The following is a 20,280-nucleotide window of genomic DNA, read 5'->3' on the forward strand; positions in this document are numbered from 1 at the left end:
ACAGCCGAGTAACTGCACTCGTACCTTCTTGTGGAATAGGGTAGCAAAAACTACCCTTGCAGATCTTTTCCCATCTCAATTAGATGTAATAAAATAAACATACTATCTTTATATAACCTTAGCATATACATGGTCATGCTATATCTTGAAATGTGGAAAAATAATACAGCAGTGGCAAAACATCAGCCAAATTCATACAGTGTTTGGCAAAATGCAGTACTCTCTTATTACTACGTCTTCTATGTAAGCTTGTGGTTGTTAAATCAGCATCTCAGTTCCGTTTGGCTTGATTGCTTTCTCCGTTAATGAGATTCTTCTCTTGTTGTTCAGCTAGGGATTGCCATTTCTGCCTATTTTTTCTACAGCCATCCAGTAAAGGGTAGCAGGCCTCTGACACATGCGTTAGTGCCTGAAATAAATTAAGAATATGTAAAATAGAGTAGAGTAGAGTAGAGTAGAGTAGAATAGAATAGAATAGAATAGAATAGAAATATTTCAGTTGCAAGGGACCTACAATGATTATCTAGTCCAACTGCCTGACCACTTCAAGGCTGACCAAAAGTTAAAGCATGTTGTTGAAGGCATTGTCCAAAAGCCTCTTAAACACTGACAGGCTTGAGGCATCAACCATGTCTCCAGGAAGCCTGTTCCAGTGTTTGACCACCTTCTCGGTAAAGAAATGCTTCCTAATGCCCAGTCTAAACCTCGTTTGGTGCAGCTTTGAACCACTCTCATGTGTCCTATCGCTGGATACCAGAGAGAAGAGATCAGCAAATAGATTACATTTAACAACAAAAAGATTACTATGAGACAGACTAGAATTGAATTATCAGGTCTAAGTAGCTATACTTGAAATTTTAACTTGTATTTTGAACTTTAAGGAAGGCTTCTTGTTGCACATCAAACATGAACACAGTTACCTGGCACTAGTGTAGATGAGACTGAGCAGCACTGTCTATACAGCACTTGATGCATAGGTGCAGAAGACACCATAAGTTTGTTGTACCACGCACAAGTGACCTGTCCGGGATTTCTAGTGAAGTACAGGGTGTTTCAAAAAGGTGGACCCAATTTTAAATCTGCAATTCAGCAGAATGGGGTCCATCTTTTTGAAACACCCTGTAGTATGCATGGACTTTGTTTGCAAGCCAGCCCTTTGTATGTAAGGCAAGGCTGATCATAAGGATGACCTTGAACAGTAATCAGACACAGAGCGGGTATAGTCAGTGTGACCATATTCACTGATGGTTTGTCAACCGATTCAGAGGACTTCTCCCAGAAATATCTACTTCAAGACAGCATGATAGATAAATTATATTTGACAATAGTGCCTTTTAAGAATAACTGTGAGTGAAGTCAATCAAGTATTTTTCATGATGTGGCTGTTACTACATCAGAGTGAAGGAAAACTGGATTCTGATATTTAAATATAGAATTGAAAATTTAAATGAAGGAACAATTCAAAAGCATTTTTGTATGTTTTTCTTTCCTGATGGAAGTGGTGAAAATGTATCTTCACACTATAATGACACTCAGTCCTTCCTTGCATAAGGGGTTCTGTTGGCTTTTGGAATGAAGTCATACTATTCAGAAGTGTAAAGTGGGAGCTGAATAGTTCAGATGGTGTGAGACAGCCAAGTGCGGGAAAGAATGTTTGAGCCCACTGATTGTATAACTACTATGACTGGCTGTAAAGTACACAGAGAAGAATCCTGCTGGTCACTATAGAAAATATACAATCAGTCAGAATTTCACATGGAATTTAGGTCTCATTCAAATAACGTGACATAGCGATCTCTAATTCTCCTGTAACTTTACATAGGGACTCAACTGAATTATCAGCTTGCATATGTATCTTCATAGCTCCTTTTCACTTTATAGACTGCTTCATTAGTTTCAGTAGATTTAATTATTCTTGATTTACACCACTGTAAGAAGAATGGAGCTGTCAAATCCCTCTGGAGTTTCCCTGTTTCATTTATCTGAATATATCTTAACAGCATTTTAAACTGCTAAATGGTACACTTTTTTTCAGTTAAACTATGAGGAGAGTGAAACACACTTCTTTTTTTTGTTTGTTTGTTTGTTCTTGTTTTTGTTCAGGGAAGAGTTGTAGATAATTCAGTTTAACTGCACTGGTTCCCCAGCTTAACACAAGGCACAGAACTTCAGTTCATTGACATCTGAACTACTCTGAATAACATGATAAGTCACATACTTGCTGTGCTGTTTGCATTGTGTGTCAAACTCCTGCTGACTGGATGAAAGCTAAGAAAACAGTGAAAAGGCTGTTGTTACAACCCTGTTTATTGTGTCCATTTATAGCATTAGAACATTGGAAACTGAACTGTGTGTTTGTTCATTTTCGAAGCAACACTGAAGTTGTTCGTATGTTTTACCATTTATCACTCAGTGAAGAAAACAAAAACCTGTGTAAGCAGGTAATATCCCATACCTGTACTCCAGTCAAAATAAACAAACACTGGATCAGCTCAAACCACAGCCCCTTCCTTGGATTTTTCCCAGTACTACTCTGGGTTTTGTCACTTCCTCATAGGCGCCCCATTCTCTTTTGTGCTCTCTGCCCCTGCACTGGTCACTGTCACTTGTCTGTCAGGTTAGGACACACTCTGTCACACTCTGAGACTACATAAAGTCACAGACACTCAACCAACTGTTCCAGTTCAGGTCAGACTGTGAGACAGGATGACAAGAGTGATACACTGGAAGCTGTAAGAGGCAACATGTTTTGAATGAAAATATGCTGCGTAGAGCCCCTCCTGTGAACACACCCTCTCCTTCTTTCTTCCCCAATTAAGGAGAAGGAAGAAGATACCAAACATTCGTAGGTGCTTTTGGCTGCTAACCAGGAATGGCTTTGTATTCACTGTGGTTTAACAAAGCTGCAGTTACAAAGCAGAAGCATGGCAGCTAGAACTTACTCATGCACCTTGTTTCCTTGGACAAATTGTACAGGAGCTGGGTACAGTTTACACTTGGTAACCGTTGACATAAGCTGCAGTGCATATTTCAGAGTAAATAACTGAAAATGTTCTGGTCTTTTTATAAATGGATAAAGAGTATAGGAATTCAGACTGTGGAGCTGTGGGCATTCAAACCTAGTCAAGTTTTCTGTTCAAAGAATTATCTGTATAGTCTGTACCTTTCCACAGATACTGGGTCTTCTTTCAGTGGCCTACCTCCTACTAGAGACAGTATTCTGTCTTCTCAGCAAAGGCTGCCTTATTTTCTTGTCACACAGTTTCTACAGCACAAAAGCACGTGAGTTTCAGCAGCAGCTAGTCGCTCCCTCTTTGTCCTCTACCCTTGTTTCCTTCCAACTGGTGGATGTGGATTCTTTTTAGAAGCCTACTGTGTAAGAGGGAAAAATTTGAGTAATCACCTTATTCCTCCCATTGGAAGAAGCTATCTGTTCCTCACCTTTGTTTTTTCACCTCAGTTCCTGTAAAATACTTGCTACAGTCTCAATGGACAGGCTTTCACTCTAGTGCTTTACTGGCTTAAAAAAAATCAGAAATCATTATGTTTTCTTTCACACTATATCTGACCAAATATCTGCTTATGCAGTTTGTGACCAGGATGAATAATATTTCAATGAATTCTCTCATGCACTGCTTTTGTGTGTGATGAAAGAGAAAGAAAGAAATAGGATGGGAAATGTCAAACTTAGATAAATTTCCTATATGTAGCATATCACCTTTTGCATGAAGAATTCTGAATTCTTTAGAACTCTTAAACAACACTTTTTTTTCCATGCGCTACGTGGATAGCATTCTTTTCATAGATAGCAAAGTGTTAGTTTTGTGATTTTCCCTCATGATCATAGCAGCTTACTGGCAGAATCCAGAATATAACCCAGAGATCTAACACCAAGTCCCCAGAGCACAGCAATTACCACTAGGTTTTTAAAAAACATAACAAAATATATTAATCAGACAAACATACCATTAATGATAAATACTAAAAGTAATATTTTCTCCAAATGAACCATATGTAATATGTAACAAAAAATATTATCCTTTTTAACTAGGGGACTAGTTTTTTATTTGATTTTGATCTAATTTTAAATCTGAAATTATTAGGGGCTTCAGTAAGCAGTTCTAGTTTTTAATATTTACAATTCTTTCGTAGGCACCATACCTCATATAGCTGCAAACAAACAGCATCTATGAATCCAACCTGCATGCTGGGAATTTTATTTTTCTTCTCTCTGTTCATTAGATCCTGCAAATAAGAAGTAAACAAGCTCTGTATTTAAATGCATTAAATAAAAAACCCAAAGAAAACCAAAGAGACAGCCTGGAACTAAAAAGCAGCAGCATAAAAAGCACAGCAAGCTCAGCAGGGTATCATTACATATGTTGCAGTGCAGGTATTCTGAGTGCATGACTAGCCTTAGGAAATGTTCCTTGGACTGACAGAGCCCAAATATCTAGAGAAACAGACAAGTTTACTTGTTTAGGATAGGGTGCAAAAAGGTACCAAATTAGGAGTGTATTTCCTAGACAATTTAGTAATACTAATTTAGGAGAAATAATGCTGTCTGTTCTTCTGGCTCAGAGATAATGACACAGTGTTGGTGTTTGGGAACCACACAAGGAAACTGACTACTAGGAAGACAGGGAAGGAGTTGGTTCTATATTCTGGGCCCTGGGAGAAATAGTGGCTTTTGAAAGGAATGTGTGGTGCTGTTTGTGGAAGCCGTTTTGAAAGAGGCGATTCTGTATGATTCTGCCACTTACTGTTGGTTCTATGTTGAGTTCCTTCCGCTCTTTATCTCCTTGATCAAAGAACTCAGCAGCTACAAGCTCAGCAATCTGTAAGAGATTTCGCACATTGAGCACTCTTAAAGTTTCCTTGCTACCTACAAGCAAAACTGGTTCCTGTGCTTCCTCTTTTCAGGATATATTGAATTGGGACCCCCTATAATGAGACTCTCCAGCTTAACAGCTAACTTTTAGAATTCTTCATGCACACATCTGCATGTGCTGATATTTCTCCGACAAAGCAAGGTGGATAAAATGGCACTTAGGCCTCTCACCACTGAGAACAGTTGGAATGATCAACACATAGGAAAAGGTCAGCTGATACTAACTAGTGTGTTGTATCAGCTGACTGTCTTGTAGTAATACAGAAATGTTGGAAAGAACAAAGATTCCTGATTTACTGCTAACATGGTGACATAGCTAAATGCCTAGATCTTGCTGCAAAGACCTGAGAAAGTCTTAAATCTGCATACAGCACTTTGAAGGACTGCTACTTAAGGCTCTGCATTCCACCACTGCCTTTGCCATGAGGACTGGATGGAGGAAGCAGAAGCTCTTACACCAAGTTTATATTTAGCAAATCTTGAAATTAAGCATATACCCGTTGCTGAACTGGCCATGGTTTGGTTATGGCTGATAAATCACAAGCAGTCATCAGCATTGCTCTGCAGAAGAAAACAGGAAGAAATCTATGAATTGCTGTATTGTGAAATGTATGTAGCCACCAAGTCAAGTGATCAGTAAAATAGAATATCAAATTTCTAGGAACATCAAAGTCAGAACAACAAGTTAAATTAAATCAAAGTTGTAAAGATATCCAGGGCTTGATGATGCGGTAGACTTTTGTCTGTGTGAAAAGAGCACACAGAAATGAGCAAATCTGGACTGCGTCATCTGGTGGATTCACATCAGATGAACTGTTTCATTCTCTTTGCTACTGGACAGACAGCAAGCACATTTATTTATTTCTGACATTAGCAGTGACTGCCATTTTGTTGACAGTATGATGGCCAAGGCCTGAAATAGGAATAGACATAAAACGTGACTAAATTAGAATGGTGTTTAAAGGCCCTGAATTTGAAATATAGCATCTTCCCTTTCTCAGACAGCCTACGTAAGCCTGCTTTTCTGTAGCTGTGAATTACAATGTGTGTCTCTATTCTTACTCTTCTATTCTCTTCACTTCTTCCAGTAATAAATCAGCTTCAAAACAAACTGCCTGTCCTGAATCTTTAGTTATTGGTTTCAGCAATTATTTAAGTATAAACTATCAACAGCAGAATAACATGGTAGCTACACAGGAGCCCTACACTCTTTGGGAAGAGCAAAAATGCTCATGTAACTCCATGTGTTACTTAACAAAATTTATTATACAGTCTGCGGACTTAGTAATTCAGATCTAGAGAGTCATTCAGTGATGTATATACTAATGCCAGTTTGTACAGGCCCAGAGCACACAGATCTGCTAATTTTAATGAAATTAACAACATGACATGGTAAATTGTTCACCTAATAATATTAACTAACTTAATATTAATTAAAATTAATGAATAGTATTAACTAATCATTCTGTGTTTACTTACAAAAATAGCTCCTTCTGTGTAGGATCTTCCCAATTAAATTGCTTCTTTCTTAGAAGTTCAAAAAAGTCTCCTCTCCTCCTTTAAAAGAAGTTTAAACAAAAGATTTTGCAGCATGCTGACACAATTCAAACATCCAGCACTGACCATCCAGCCAAACTTGCCTCTGACTTACTTTATGTATAGTGCTAGGTCTGTGGCAAGAATAGCTTGTTTTATCATTTTCAGTGTGGCCTTGTATTCTTCAATAGAAAGGCTGCTGAGAATCTGATTTCCCTTTACAAAAACAAACAAACAAACAAAAAACAACGGTTACCAGTCAAATGGGCAAGAGCATAGCAGTTTGCTAAAATGTCTCTTAGATACTGGATCATTGGAAGTTGCTTGCTGATATCTGATGTCATTCTTTTACTCTGCTTCCTTTTGCAGATTCCCTAATTTAAAAATAAAATTTCCAGTCCTCTTGAGTAATGGCAGAAAGCTGCACAGCAACAGCATCATAATTGACTATTACAAAGTGAAACTGCAGGCAGAACAACATCAAAGCCTTTAAGTCCGTTTCCTTCATCAAAATTAAATTTGCTACTAGCTGTATCATAATATTTCTCTTTCCTCTTGCCCACCTCCCTGAAACACAGGAATGATAAGATTCCAGTACCTGCCTATACACCTCATGTAAATGAAAATGCATTATTTTTTAGAAGCAATATAAATAAATAACAAGCTATTACATAGAAATCTAAGATCAGCAGCCCACTGTTAAAGCAAAGCACTATGGAGCTGGTGAAATGGCAACTTGCCTCCACTTTTTTCCATATTTTCCTGTCTGCATAGGAAAGAATCATTACAATACAAAGGATGTTGGATGTACCATGCCTGTGGTACAAAACAAACTGAAAATATACTGCTTTGAAATGATTGTGCATGCTGAATAACTGGTCTTAGAATTAGTTAATAATATAGAACAAGAATGTAGTTTTATTTGCATATTTACTTTACTTAGGTTTGGCTTCACTTTGGAATGTCAACATTAGCAGTGTTTGGTTTGGTCTCATCAGGACTGCTTTGTTTATGCATAGGCCAGAATGTTTTTTTGAAATGAGGGCAAGGACTTGGGTTTGTTTGGTGGTTCATAAGAGGTCACGAAAATGCCAACAAAGCCTTTTGTTTCCTTTGGTCCAAGGAAGCAGGAACTTAAAAGGATATTAGCAAGACTTCCCTTATCAGGGAACACTCGGTAAGGTTTGGTGGCACTCTGAAATGAAGCTGTGATTTCAGAACTGCTGCATTTCTTTCTTTACCCAAAAAGGAATAAAGATCACTTAGAGATGTACAAGGGTGGGAATCTATCCAAAAGCTAAAAATAAAAAGTAGAATAGGGAATGATTTCCTTCAGCATGCACGAAAATGTGGCACTCACTGGACTATTCAGGATCATAAGGCATTGATCAAAATGATGATGCTCCATGATTGAGTGGCAATACAGTTGAGCCAGTGGATGTTCACTTCTGAGGAGTAAAAAGACCCATCAGGTGGAGAAATAAAATTAAACATACTACTAATCCAGAAAATCTTCCCTTTTAATGTCCTCCTTTTATTATCAATTCACTCCCACCCACCCATGGTTGTTCTTAACCAGATCCTTTGCCCCTTCTGTGCAACTGGCCAAACAAAATTAATGCATTTGGAAGGATGCAGATGGAGCACAGATAATAAACCAATGCTGTTACTTTGTCACAACACTGACAACTCCAGTTTTCTGCCTTCTGTTACCTGTAGAGACCAGCTGCACACAAGGAGTAATACTCTAATAAAACATTTTATAGAGCAGGAAAGTTATTGTGTGAAAAGGAAAGGCAACAAGAAGGGTTCCTTCAGAAACAAAATTTAAGTGACAGCTTTGTTTTTTTTAACGTTTTAGACATGTGCCAGGCATATTTAGTCAACTCAACTACTGAGCTTATAAGCAATAACACAGACTGAATTGGAAGGCCGCTGATAGCAATGGCAAAATTCCTGTTGACCTCAGTGGACTCGGGTGCAGGGCCCAAAATGCTGATCAAGTAATTTCCCACTGTTGGTAACTGTGTCGGTACTTCATTCATCACCATTCTCTTCATGACTGAACTACCGCAATATCGTTACTTTCCCTTTGCTCAGGGCAAAATCCAAAAGGGAAACACAATGTTGGTTATACAGGTGGTGAAAAACAGCATGAAACCAACTATGTGGATGCAGAATTTAAAGCTATCTTAGTCTAGAAAATAGAATTTACTATTTGAGTAGCTTTAGACAAAATACAGAAACTCCTCCTCTTTGAGGATTTCTTATTTCCCTCCATTCCTCATTATGTAATATGGTTCTTAGCTTTTGCTACTGTATCTTAACTTTTAGCCCCTGGTTCCACATTGCTTATCTCATCTCTTTAACTAAATTTGGATTCTGTTGGAAGTCTGTTTTGCTGCTGATCCTGAAACTATTACTATTATTATAATCTGACTGACAAATGTTTAATCATGTAAGAGATTCTTTATTAGCATACAGTTCCATGGGATTTTTTGTATGGTTAAGGATCATTCAGATGAATTAGTGGTTGCAGGATTGAGTCCCTGCGTGAGTGCACACAAGACTCAAATGGAAGTCATAAGAGGAGACTCTGGGGATTAAAGAAGCACAAAAATGTAGAGAGAAAGATGGAAAGACAAACAAAAATGCGGAAAGGGAGATTAAAGGATGCGAGCCCCTGATGATTGTGGGCTGGCTGCCCAGCACCTCCTCTGAGACCACTGCAAAAGGACTATAGAGCAAATATGCTCGCATGTTTCTGTATGGAAACAAATTGTAGGATGGTGCCAATGCATGCTGGGTGAAATTCCCATTGAGTTAAATGGGATGCATACTGTGTCTCCTAAAGTTCATCCTGACTGAAGAGAGAAGTATGTGAGAAATATCTTAGGTTATCTTCCCAAGTACTGCACCAAACTAGAGCTTGCTCAGTACTTACAGACCCTGGCTGTCTGGGAAGACACAAGTACTCAAAATAAATTCAGATCCTACTTCTCTAGTACACAGCATTTCTGTTAAACCACCATGCCAGGCCAAAGGACACCATTGCTTTGTGAACGCAGTAGTTTGGTTATGCAGTTTTTGTGCTTTGTGCTTGCCTACTTTACATGTGTGTTTGGAAGAAAAAGAAAACAAAACTCCTGCATATCTACCAGAAGATGTTTAAGCAGTTCATTTCCTGTAATTTCTGCTACCAGGACCATTTTCAGTTTTGAGACCCTGTTCTTAAGAAAAGAATCATATGCTAAGTATCCACTCTTCTTGCTTCCAGTGATGCAACAAAAGGGATCCGTTCATGGAAAAAATAACTTTTCACTTAGACTCAAATGAGAGATTTAAAAACAAAATTTGTGGAACTTTTTATTGAAAAAGAATTATTAAGCTGTAATCATCTCTGTTTTACAGCATGTGTGAATGTTGGATTTTGCTGTCTATGACACTTTCCCAGGACATTTTTGAGAGGAGATGACGCATCTCCAGATGTCTTCCAGGAAATTTATTTTTAAATAAATAAAGCAAAAAATAGCTAACCGGTTCCAATAACTGCAAGGCTACAGTTACTGCTGGAATCCCCTATTAGGAAACTGGAAAAAGGCTACTCTCTCAGTTTTCTGGGGTTTCGGGTTGAGTTTTTTTCCTTTACACATTAGTCTTAGTGTTATTCTGAACATATCTGAAAAGCTGAAATTCTGCTTCAGCTTACTTATTTTCTGCCTTTCAGTATTCTCTGCCTCAAACAAACTTTGCCTTCCCTAATATCTGACTTTACACACAGCAAGAACAGCAGACCACTTCTTCCAAAAAACCACTCTCCAACTCTGCCAGAAAAAGATACAAGTGTACATTTCTGAGTATCTTTTCCCCATCTCTGGTCAGATCAGGACACATTGCTGTATCACAGTCATCATATTATACCATGTTTTAAGTCAGGCTATTTATTTAATTGAAGAATCTGCTGTTCCTTGAAGTGAATACTAAATTCACTGAAAAGCAGATTTGGGGCAGATCTGAAACTATTAATAAATTTTAACAAAACATGTAATTTTAGTTAAAAATTAAAATACGGAGAAGATTTCAGAGGAATTCCGATGTTTTTTGATAACTTCAAAGTGAAATATTTTATCTAGTAAAAATATTTTCTTTCAAGGTTTTAAAACATATTTGGACTTTGTGCTTTATATTTTTTTTCTGTATTTCCAGAATGGAACCAAGTTCAAGAGTAAAGATAACCCAAAATCAGTGCAAAACAGTCACGCATTTCTCATGTGATTTTAAATATGTATCATATCAAATCAACTTAGAATTCTGGAAAAACATGGCTAACTCATGAGTAGAACAGTCGGAGTTCAAAATGGTATGGAGATACTTTTGTATTAGATGACTGCAGATCTCAGCTTTGTGGGAGCCTGGACTACGTGGGGGGACCCCTGGCTGAGCAATCTGAAAAACTACATGTTTCCTACATGCTGTCCCATAGAAGCTGGGATCTTTTGCTGTCACTCTGTGGGAAAAGGGGTATGGGACATCTGAAATAGGAGCAGGAAGATGCTGCCCCTGAACGGTCTACAAGGAAGTTCACTTCATCTGCCATCATAGTCAGTAACAAGTCGTGCATCTTTGCTTTGGACTCCTTGAATGTTTCTGGCTGTTCTTGCACTTACTGCTTTATACAAACCTGCTCTGTTGTACAGCCTCACAACATCAAATCAATTAGGTTGTACTTAATTTAGCTCTGCGATTTTGGTATTCATCTGTTTTTATTTAACTTCTCTTTGACTTACTTACCTTTGTATGTAAGAGTTGTTCACTCCCCTGTGATCCAAATCATGGCTTAGAGTTGCTATCAGCAAAGCCAGTGTTTCCAAGTCAGTCAGTTTGCTCTGTATGTAAGAGTATACAAGAAGTGAGTTTTAGCTTTATAATAGAGATTTATTCTGAGCGATCTGTATTAAATGTGCTGTCTTGTCTTTATTCTCATAGCAGATATGGTTCCGGCCCAAAGAAGACAAGGATGTAAAATGGTGTGCTGGGAATAAGGGGTTATCTCTGAAGTTGTGGTGCACAGTAGTAATCATTCATCACAGGCCTCAATGAAGTTTTCAGAGGAAACATCCTTTAGCCCTATATATACTAATGAGGAAACTGAGACAGTAGAAGAGAAAGTGACTTGTATAATGTCACCTGACAGCAAAGAGAGAGCATTGGGAATTGGTTTTAGTTCTGGCCCCATGACTTCTAGCTCAGCTCCTCTGTTACCTCGAGGGAGTTAGGCTACATTCTCCAAATAGGTATAAAAATTCATTATAGAAATGTCCTTGGAATAACCAGGAGGGAAAAATGTCATGCTTTTCATTGATTATTGGGCAAATGAATTAACAGAAGTTTAAGACCCATGGAAAGCAGAATTGAATAATATCTAACTCATTATTAAATTTTCTGGAGCTTAGGTTAGGTTATGGTTGGACTCTATGATCCTGAGGGTCACTTCCAACTGAAATGGTTCTGTGATTCAACAAGGATTAGTGGAGAGATTACAGATTCTCTTTTGTGACTACTTTGCATCTTTAATATTCAATAGAATTTGACAGCAAATTTATTTATATCTGCCCTGTAAGAAACATAGTCTGGAAAAAACGACGGTATTCATGCAGCATTTTGTAATGGCACAAGAACAGCAGGCACAACAGTCGGGATAGGAACTTTGATCAGCTAATGACAGCCCAGCCACTCTGGGGCTGTACCCTGTGTACAATCACATTCAAATTTTCTTTAAGCAGTTACAATTTCTGTGGATTTGCATCTGATTTCTAGATCATGAAACCTGTCCTTACTCTAGTCAAAAGACAAATCAGTTTGGAAATGGCTGATTTTATGCTTCTCCTAGGAAAATGTGACCCCCAGTCCTTGCTTTTCCACTCAATCCATGGAAAATTGACTTATGTTCAACAACATTTCTGCCTCCAGAATCTAGGACATGAAAATCAGTGTGGAGTGAACCCAACAAAGTTAGGAATAGAACAATTTATGGAAATTGCAGTGGAGGCTGACAGGATTCCAAAAATAGCAAGCAAGCTATCAGAGATTGCTAGGCCACACACAGAACAAAACTACCATGTCCATTTCAGTATAAAAGGAACATGAAAAGCCCTTGCCTTTGAATCTTCTAGCCCTTTTTTTTAGGGAGACAAACTTTGTAGAGGAAGGGAATGCCTCTTTATTGATATTGTGTTTTGATCTACAGATACAGGATTTATTTATTCTCAGAAGTGCTTGCCATAAAATAGTATAAACCCACTAATAACATTGTCCGTAATCAAACTGAAGAAACACATTAATTAAGAATGAAAATAAACATTCTGTTTTCTTAAAGAATATAAAACCAAAACCTAAAAACATATTTTGAAAAAAATGAATCAACATTTTTCTTATGTTGGGGATCATTTAGCCCTTCAGTATTTGTATTAAAGATTAACTAGGTTGTTTTCAAAACAATGATGTCTTTTAAGTGGAAGGTTGAAACATTGTTCAAAAGCATTGAAATGAGCATTTAAACCTTTATTTCAAAAAAAAGTTCTGTTGTTTGTCTAAATCTGTACTCAGCTCTATGCTTGAACTTACATAAATTTCTGTTGAATATTATAAGGAAATATCCTGAAATAAGGTCAGTCCTTTTCTTCCTCACCTTTTTTATTTGCTTGTAGCATAATCATTAATTTTAAAAAAGGACATAATCATGTACATGCCTTGAGATATTCCTATTGGGAACATCCACCTGATCATTTCCAGAGGAATGAACTGAAACTGGGTACGTAACAACACAACAATAGTTTCACAAACCAAGCACCTAAAGCCAGAAGTCTTCAACAGAATTATTTTGATTTCACTAGCAGTACTGCAGAATGATGAACATCTTACTGACATGACAATCAACTATGCATTGTTACAGAATTTGTTGTGCTAAAAGACTCTTAATGCAGAAATGCCAAAACCTACCTGAATTTTACCAGATTTTAAAGCAGCAAACATGCACTGTGCTGTATTAAAGGCATGTCTCCAATTGTGATAAGCAACATTTTTCCGATAATTTTTCTTCACACTTAAAATCCATCTGCAGAGAACCTTTAAGAAACAGCATCACATGGTTAACTGAAAATGTATTAGAAATATATTATTTTAATTAAAACAAATCTTTCTCTAACCCAGCTTGAAAATAATCTCTCTTACAGGAAAAAAAAATCCCTTTAACCTCAACAAAGTTAAAATATAACATAATTGTGAACATAGATAAGAATACGCTTATAGCCACTAGTTCAGCCTCTCATTGAGTATCTATTATAATACTTGTGGTTTCAAGTTTTTATTACTAACAACTAAATGTTAGTGTCAGACACAGTTCAGAAACTGAGTTATATTCAGCTAACTGAAAGAAAAAAAATTCTTGTTTGTAATGACACATTTCACAGAGACAATTTATTTTTTAGTTAGAGTTCTCTTAAGAGCTGCTTTGATAGTGAACATGTGGCTTTTCCCTCATACCAGCTTGTCAAAAGACAAGCAGAATTGGACTTTGGAAAGCAAATAAGTATATATGAAGACTGCAACTACTATATTACTGGGTAGGGGTTTTTTATGCAGGAAGAAAGTATGTCCTGGATGTTTTACACAACAGTATTACAAGTTGTGGGTTATACTTTATTTCTAAGGAAGTGAAAAGGTATGAAGGTCAGGTAGTAATTTGATGTGGACTAGAACAGATCCCTTGGTTTAAATGGCCACAGCATACTGCCTTATGGTAAATGCTGACTGAGGACCTAGGCCTTGGTTTGTTCAAGAGAAGTTTTAGTGTTCATAGTGAAAAATGTACTGACAGAAATGAAAATCCAGTATCATTCACCTACATAAGCGATTCTGCACAGACAAAAGCAGCAGTATTCTCTTGACTTTCCACTGTTAGAAAAGCAGTACTGGGCTACTACCAGTTTTCTTTAGGTTTAGTATGGAAAGACAAAAATCTGGCCTCACAGCTGTCAACATTCTCTTGCTTCTATTGAGATGTGTAGTTATGTCTATTGTCATGGTGTTACTGGTTTTACAAATCTATTACAATTTCTCCACTAGGAACTAGAAGTCCACCCATTACTATGCTACCTGATACCCTCTCTCCTGTTGGGACATATCTCTTAAGGAAGTACAAGTTACTAGGTAACACAGTACTCCTTTCTGCCCTTACACTCTACTAATCTAAATTGGTCTATAAACTGGTGATGTAGAAAATAAATACCTATTTTCTTTTACTGATTTGTTTGCCTACTGTGCCCTCTGAATTTTTGTACTGAGCTTTAGCAGTTTTGTTGAAAAATACATAAAGGAAAAATTAAAGTATTTAAAAAAGAAGGTTTAAAATAGAAATTGTGTGTATTGACTGGAAGAGGCCTAAGAGATTACCTAGTCTACCTCCAGGCCAGGAGCACAATAAGAATACCTGCCTAAATCACCTCTGACAGATGCATATATACAACTAGATTTACTGGTAGAAATCTCCCGGGAAATTTCCACAGCCCACATAACTAATCTATTTTAGTCTTTGCTATCTCCATAACTATAGAGTTCCCCCTAAACTCTAACCTAATCTTTTGTGGGTGAAAGACTAAACTGATTGCTTTTACTGCCTTATATGGACATAGAGAACAACCTCTATTACTATCCTCTCTATAACTGTCTTTCAGTTACTGAAAAGTTACTATGATCTCCTTCCTCAATATTCCGTTTGCTGGAGAAAACCAGCTTAATTCATTCAAACTTTGATCAATCTCCTAAATGGTCATTTAAAAAAAAAATTAATTTGTATCTTTGTGTGTCTCTTCAAACATGAGCTACAATATAATTACTCCATGGGCCTAAAATCCCACTCATCTGTCAGTAAAAAATGAAATTGGCCCCATTTTTCTACTAAGACACATTATTGACTTTTACATATTTTCTGATATTATTAGCTGTGAAATGTTTTTGTCTGTTCTTGCTACCTATTCTTTTGTTTACCATTCTTAATTTATGCATTTGACTGCTTTTGTTAGTCTTTATATATTTATTCTTGCTGGTTTTGAAATATTGCAATAGATTTTAAAACTCATTTGAATTTTAACCAAGTCCTCTATTTCCGCTCTCCAAAGTTTCTAAAAGCATCTTACAGTCCGTTAACCAAATAATTCATCATTCAGTGGAACCAAACTAAGGACAAATGCCAATACTGCCCACTTGAAATACGCTCCCTGTTTGCTAAGTACTCTTTAATACAGATTTTCAATTATATTTACTGTAGGTTCATTTCACTGTTCTCCTGATTTTCTTTAATGAAGTTGTGTTTTTACGTGAAGAAGCATTTGACAGCATTCATACCTCGTGTTTCATTTGGAAATTTTGCACTAGGTTGAGATCTGTGAACATTCGAATCGTACACAGTGTTGTTTCAAAATCTGATAGCTCGAAATCACTGAAGTAGAAGTCAGTTAGGTTGAGAGACTGTGCGGATGGTACTACAGCAGCCTAGAGAAGAATAAGAGAACACAATTTAGCATTAGGAAAGAGAAAGCATAACAGAAACAGAGTAGTGAGATACTGAATTTTACCTTCACATTATACTGAAACCTGATAATTACTCTTCATTTATCATTCCTTAGCCTTTCTTGTTTAACATTACCTTATTTGATTAGATTTAACATGCGGTTTTCCATAGATCAAGAGAATAAGGAAAGGATTACCTGGACAAACAGTCTGTTACCTAAATCAAACTGTAACCAAGAATATGTATGAAATTGGGAGACTGAGATACTGGGGCATTGGAGTTACATGTTTGTTTTTATGTACGTGCAGACATCAAAATCTGTAACTGCTGAAATTTTTCTAAAAGACGGTGAGAAAATAGAGGTCAGTGTAGACCAGCTAGAACAAAGAGTTCCTAACAGAATCCACGTGCAGCACTATGGTGTCAGAACATGTCCACAGAGAGAGCTTTCTCAGGACTAGAAACCTGAAAAATTAGGGTTCACCTGTGATCAACAATCTTTAAAATCTTTGGACAATGTTTTTTATTTAATTTGAGTACAATCATAAACCTTCAATGTGAAATTTGAAATTACAAAGTAGACAAAAAACCTCAACCCTATACTTTTTAAAATCTATAACTTTCATTGTCAGTAATACTCTATGTACTGCAACTCTACTCTTTCTAGTTATAAAATTCAGAGTATAGGTATTAGTTGCCCTTCAAAATGCAGATGTTAAGGTTGCTAAAAAAATAAATGGTAAGTCTTACACTATAGAACAAAAATTAGTATCAGGTTTTTCATTAGAATAAAAGATGGAGTTCTCAGTGCTACTTCTTCACAGTCGTTTCACCTCAGTATAAGCGTGGAGCAAAAGAAAATCAGGTAAAACTGAAATGATGAAATAAATAAACCTATGTGTTTATCTTCCTCTTTGTAATTCTAGGGGAAAACATTTCTGCAGCATGGGGAACTGTGTCCTAGAAGGCTGAGATTGAAAAGGACGCATGTGTCGTAATCTACAATATTATTACATGTAGCATGCAAATCACCTCTTTCCATTACCACGTGTACCCATCTCTGTTCCATATGTTTGTTATCTTTCCTGTGTGTCAGAATTGGAAAATCATGAAAGATTATGAAAAATAATATTTACACAGGAAACAAAATTCCAGCATTCTTACACATTTCTTGTACCAGTAATTTTGTGTCTCTCAGTTTGGATTCATGTGGTATTTCACCTATAAGCATGTGAAAGAACCACCAGATCTGCATGCTTGGTGGAAAATAATGCAACCATTCAGGAACTCTAATGACATAATTCTGAAATACTGCAACTGCAGTCTGGTATTTCATGAGGAAAGGGGCTGGAAGGACACAGCAGGAGCTCAACAGAACACCTCATGCCTGTGTTCTGACTTCATTCATAATTTATCTTGCCCTTCCTTGATCGCCTGCCTTTGACAGCCACAACAAGTTTCATTTCAGCTTAGACATAAAAAACTGCACTGTATAGCTAGTCAAGTGTTATTTAACTGAATTAGATATTTCCTCTTTTGCTTACTGAAGCCAGGAGAGCAATCTGCTGCCCCCCCCATTTTACAACATGACAGTGCATCAGCTATTTTAATTTTGAGTTATTGAGCTAGGGTCAGCTTCTGTAAGCTCTGACCCAACTACAACCTCTTGCTCAATTTCTCCACCTCAGGAATATTATAAACAGCAAGAAAGGAAGAAAATGTGCCAGTTAATCCCCCTCTTCGCATAACTGTGACTTTTTTCATTAATATTGCTTTCTATAGGCATTGCAATAACAATAATTAATAACGAGTAATTAATTAGTGAGTCCATTTCATTACCCAGTTAAGCATAAAAAATAATTTTAAAAATTTGCCTTCTCTTATGATTGAAAAACCTACAGATAAAGCTTATAACTTCATTTCATATGCCAAGGCATTACCTTCAAGGAAAGCCTCAAGCACAAGAATAGTCCATTCTGACATGCAGGAAGTCAAGTGAGCATGGGAAAAGGCCAGCATGGATGAACAGGGAATTCCTGACTGAGCTCAATGAAAAAATGAAGTACACAGAAGGAGGAAGTGGGGATGGGCTACCTGGGAAGAATATAGAGACGTTACCGAAGTGTGCAGGTATGTAGTTGGGAAAACCAAAGCTCAGCTTGAGTTGGAACAAGTGAAGAATGGGAAGGCCAACAAAAATGTTTTTTGTAAATACACTGGCAGCAAAAGAAAAATGTGGGACCACTGTGGTAACTGAGTGGCAACTATAAACTGTTTTGCTTTGTTTCATTTGCGTGGTGTGATAAAACACAGGTTGCAGACAGTATCCAGGCTCAATGGAGGTGATTGATGCAATACAATATTCTGTAGTACATGGAAAAGACGATGGAAATGAAAAATTTGACTGCAGCCCATTACACAAGGCTGATAATGAATAGAATAGAATAGAATAGAATAGAATAGAATAGAATAGAATAGAATAGAATAGAATAGAATAGAATAGAATAGAATAGAATAGTTCCAGATGGAAGGAACCCACAAAAATCATCTAGTCCAACTGCCTGATAAGGCATCTCTTTTATGTGCTATCAGATTATTTAGAAGAAAACAAGGCAAATCACAAAAAAGGTATATTCAGAAACAGTATTTCAATCTATTTTGGCTGGCTTGGTACAATGACATACATGCAAAATAAAAATTAATAAAATTCTGAAGCCAACTAAATCACCATTCTTCTGCTGACCCTCAGTAGTGGAACAAAAGTTGTAATATGCAATGTGTTAGCTTTAACCACCAGGGAAGGTCCAGTTTCTGGACAGTGACTTAGTACATCACTGTAATTTAGGCAGCTGGATCACATCTCCAGATGTTAAATAGAAGTTTTACAATCTGAAGCCAGGAACATGAGAGTATCATCTGTCTATCACTTCAAACAGGGTGGTTATATTAGTTAGCTGGTCCACATGCTGATTTCAAAACTTTAGTCTATGTGTTAATGGGAAAATAGCACAAAGGGATCCCAGTAGTGTGGTAGGGATTATTCTTAATTAGGGGAAAATATTAGCACAAGCACTTCACAAAAGTTTTTGGAAAGTCTTTGTCAGCACATCAGAAAATAAAGTTCTCTACACCTTGCTGACAGTTTGATTGCAAGAAAAGTATCATTTACATAAGAAATGAATTGCCACACATATTACCCTGAATCAGTCCTTAAAATATCTTGCACTGAACTGCTTTCTAGACTCACCTCTCTCCCTTGACTAAGACAAGAAGCTAAGGAAGTAAGTTTTAATATCTTTTCCAGCTTGGGTAGCAGGTACATGCTTTGTCACTACTTATCCAAGACTTAGTTTAAGACTACCCTGTTTCCCCAAAAATAAGACCTACCCCGAAAATAAGCCCTAGCATAATTTTCCAGGATTTTTGAAGATGCTTGAAATATAAGCCCTAGTTAAAAAATAAGCCCTAGTTACAGTTCATTGAAAAAGTCAATTTAGTGTCCAGGCAGCTATACATGTAAAAAAGTAAGCATCCTTTGGAGCAAAAATTAATATAAGACCTTGTCTTACTTTTGGGGAAACACAGTAGGAATAGGAGTATTGATGTCTTTAACATAAATGACTTTATTTTGAAACTGCCTTGTCCCTGTCTCTTTTCACATACTGCTACCTTTATTGATGCACAGAAACAGCAAGAAGTTTCAGAAAAAAAATGACAGAGGTTGAAAACTGCAACATTTGTGTTCTACTTTGTGAGTACAGAGACATAGGAAAAAAGGCAGCAATGATCCTGTTTCTCAAATGGCACTTGCTGACAACAGATATTTAAGGAGCAATATTTGCCCAGGGTTTGCTTTAGGCTCCATGTGGGGCTGTGAAGTTCTACAATACCCTTATTTTTAGTGCCTGTGTCTGGGTTTTTTTATGTTCTGTTTGTTTGTTTTTTCTTGCAAATCAAATGATCTGAACTAATCTGGTTGCTCTGTTAAACTTGAGAGTGATGGCTTCATAGCATGAAAATAAAGGTATTTGTTTTATGCCCTGAGATGTGATGTGATGTGATGTGATATGTGATGTGAGGATATGTGGTATATCTGAAGCTGCAAAACCTGTTCAAATAGCACTGCAAGACTGTAGGCTAGAGGAAGCTAAATCTGGTGTACTTATCCCCAGTGCCTGTTGGAGATGGCCTGTGCTATGTGATCTGGTACTGTGTGCTCTGGTATCACCTTAGAAAGTGGTGGTTGACATGGGCCAAGATTGTGCTAGGAAGCATATGGACAGTT

At 37.0% G+C, this 20,280-nt stretch overlaps 1 protein-coding gene across 3 annotated transcripts in view; it reads right to left on the reverse strand.

The window, feature by feature from the left end:
- Positions 1 to 271: 271 nt before the first annotated feature.
- PDE5A (phosphodiesterase 5A) overlaps positions 272 to 20,280 on the reverse strand; it is a gene marked incomplete at both ends in the record, with an annotated part of 60,996 nt that continues 40,987 nt past the window's right edge. For all 3 annotated transcript variants that reach the window (XM_080343994.1, XM_080343993.1, XM_080343995.1), the window contains 10 exons: positions 272 to 409; positions 4,162 to 4,245; positions 4,764 to 4,838; positions 5,389 to 5,452; positions 6,371 to 6,448; positions 6,543 to 6,643; positions 7,788 to 7,875; positions 11,219 to 11,313; positions 13,427 to 13,552; positions 15,830 to 15,976. In XM_080343994.1, the coding sequence (XP_080200120.1) occupies positions 272 to 409; positions 4,162 to 4,245; positions 4,764 to 4,838; positions 5,389 to 5,452; positions 6,371 to 6,448; positions 6,543 to 6,643; positions 7,788 to 7,875; positions 11,219 to 11,313; positions 13,427 to 13,552; positions 15,830 to 15,976 (996 nt within the window). The remainder of the gene's footprint in view (positions 410 to 4,161; positions 4,246 to 4,763; positions 4,839 to 5,388; positions 5,453 to 6,370; positions 6,449 to 6,542; positions 6,644 to 7,787; positions 7,876 to 11,218; positions 11,314 to 13,426; positions 13,553 to 15,829; positions 15,977 to 20,280) is intronic.

This window comes from Nesoenas mayeri, assembly GCF_963082525.1.
Source record: "Nesoenas mayeri genome assembly, chromosome: 4".
NCBI classification, from domain to species: Eukaryota; Metazoa; Chordata; class Aves; order Columbiformes; family Columbidae; genus Nesoenas; species Nesoenas mayeri.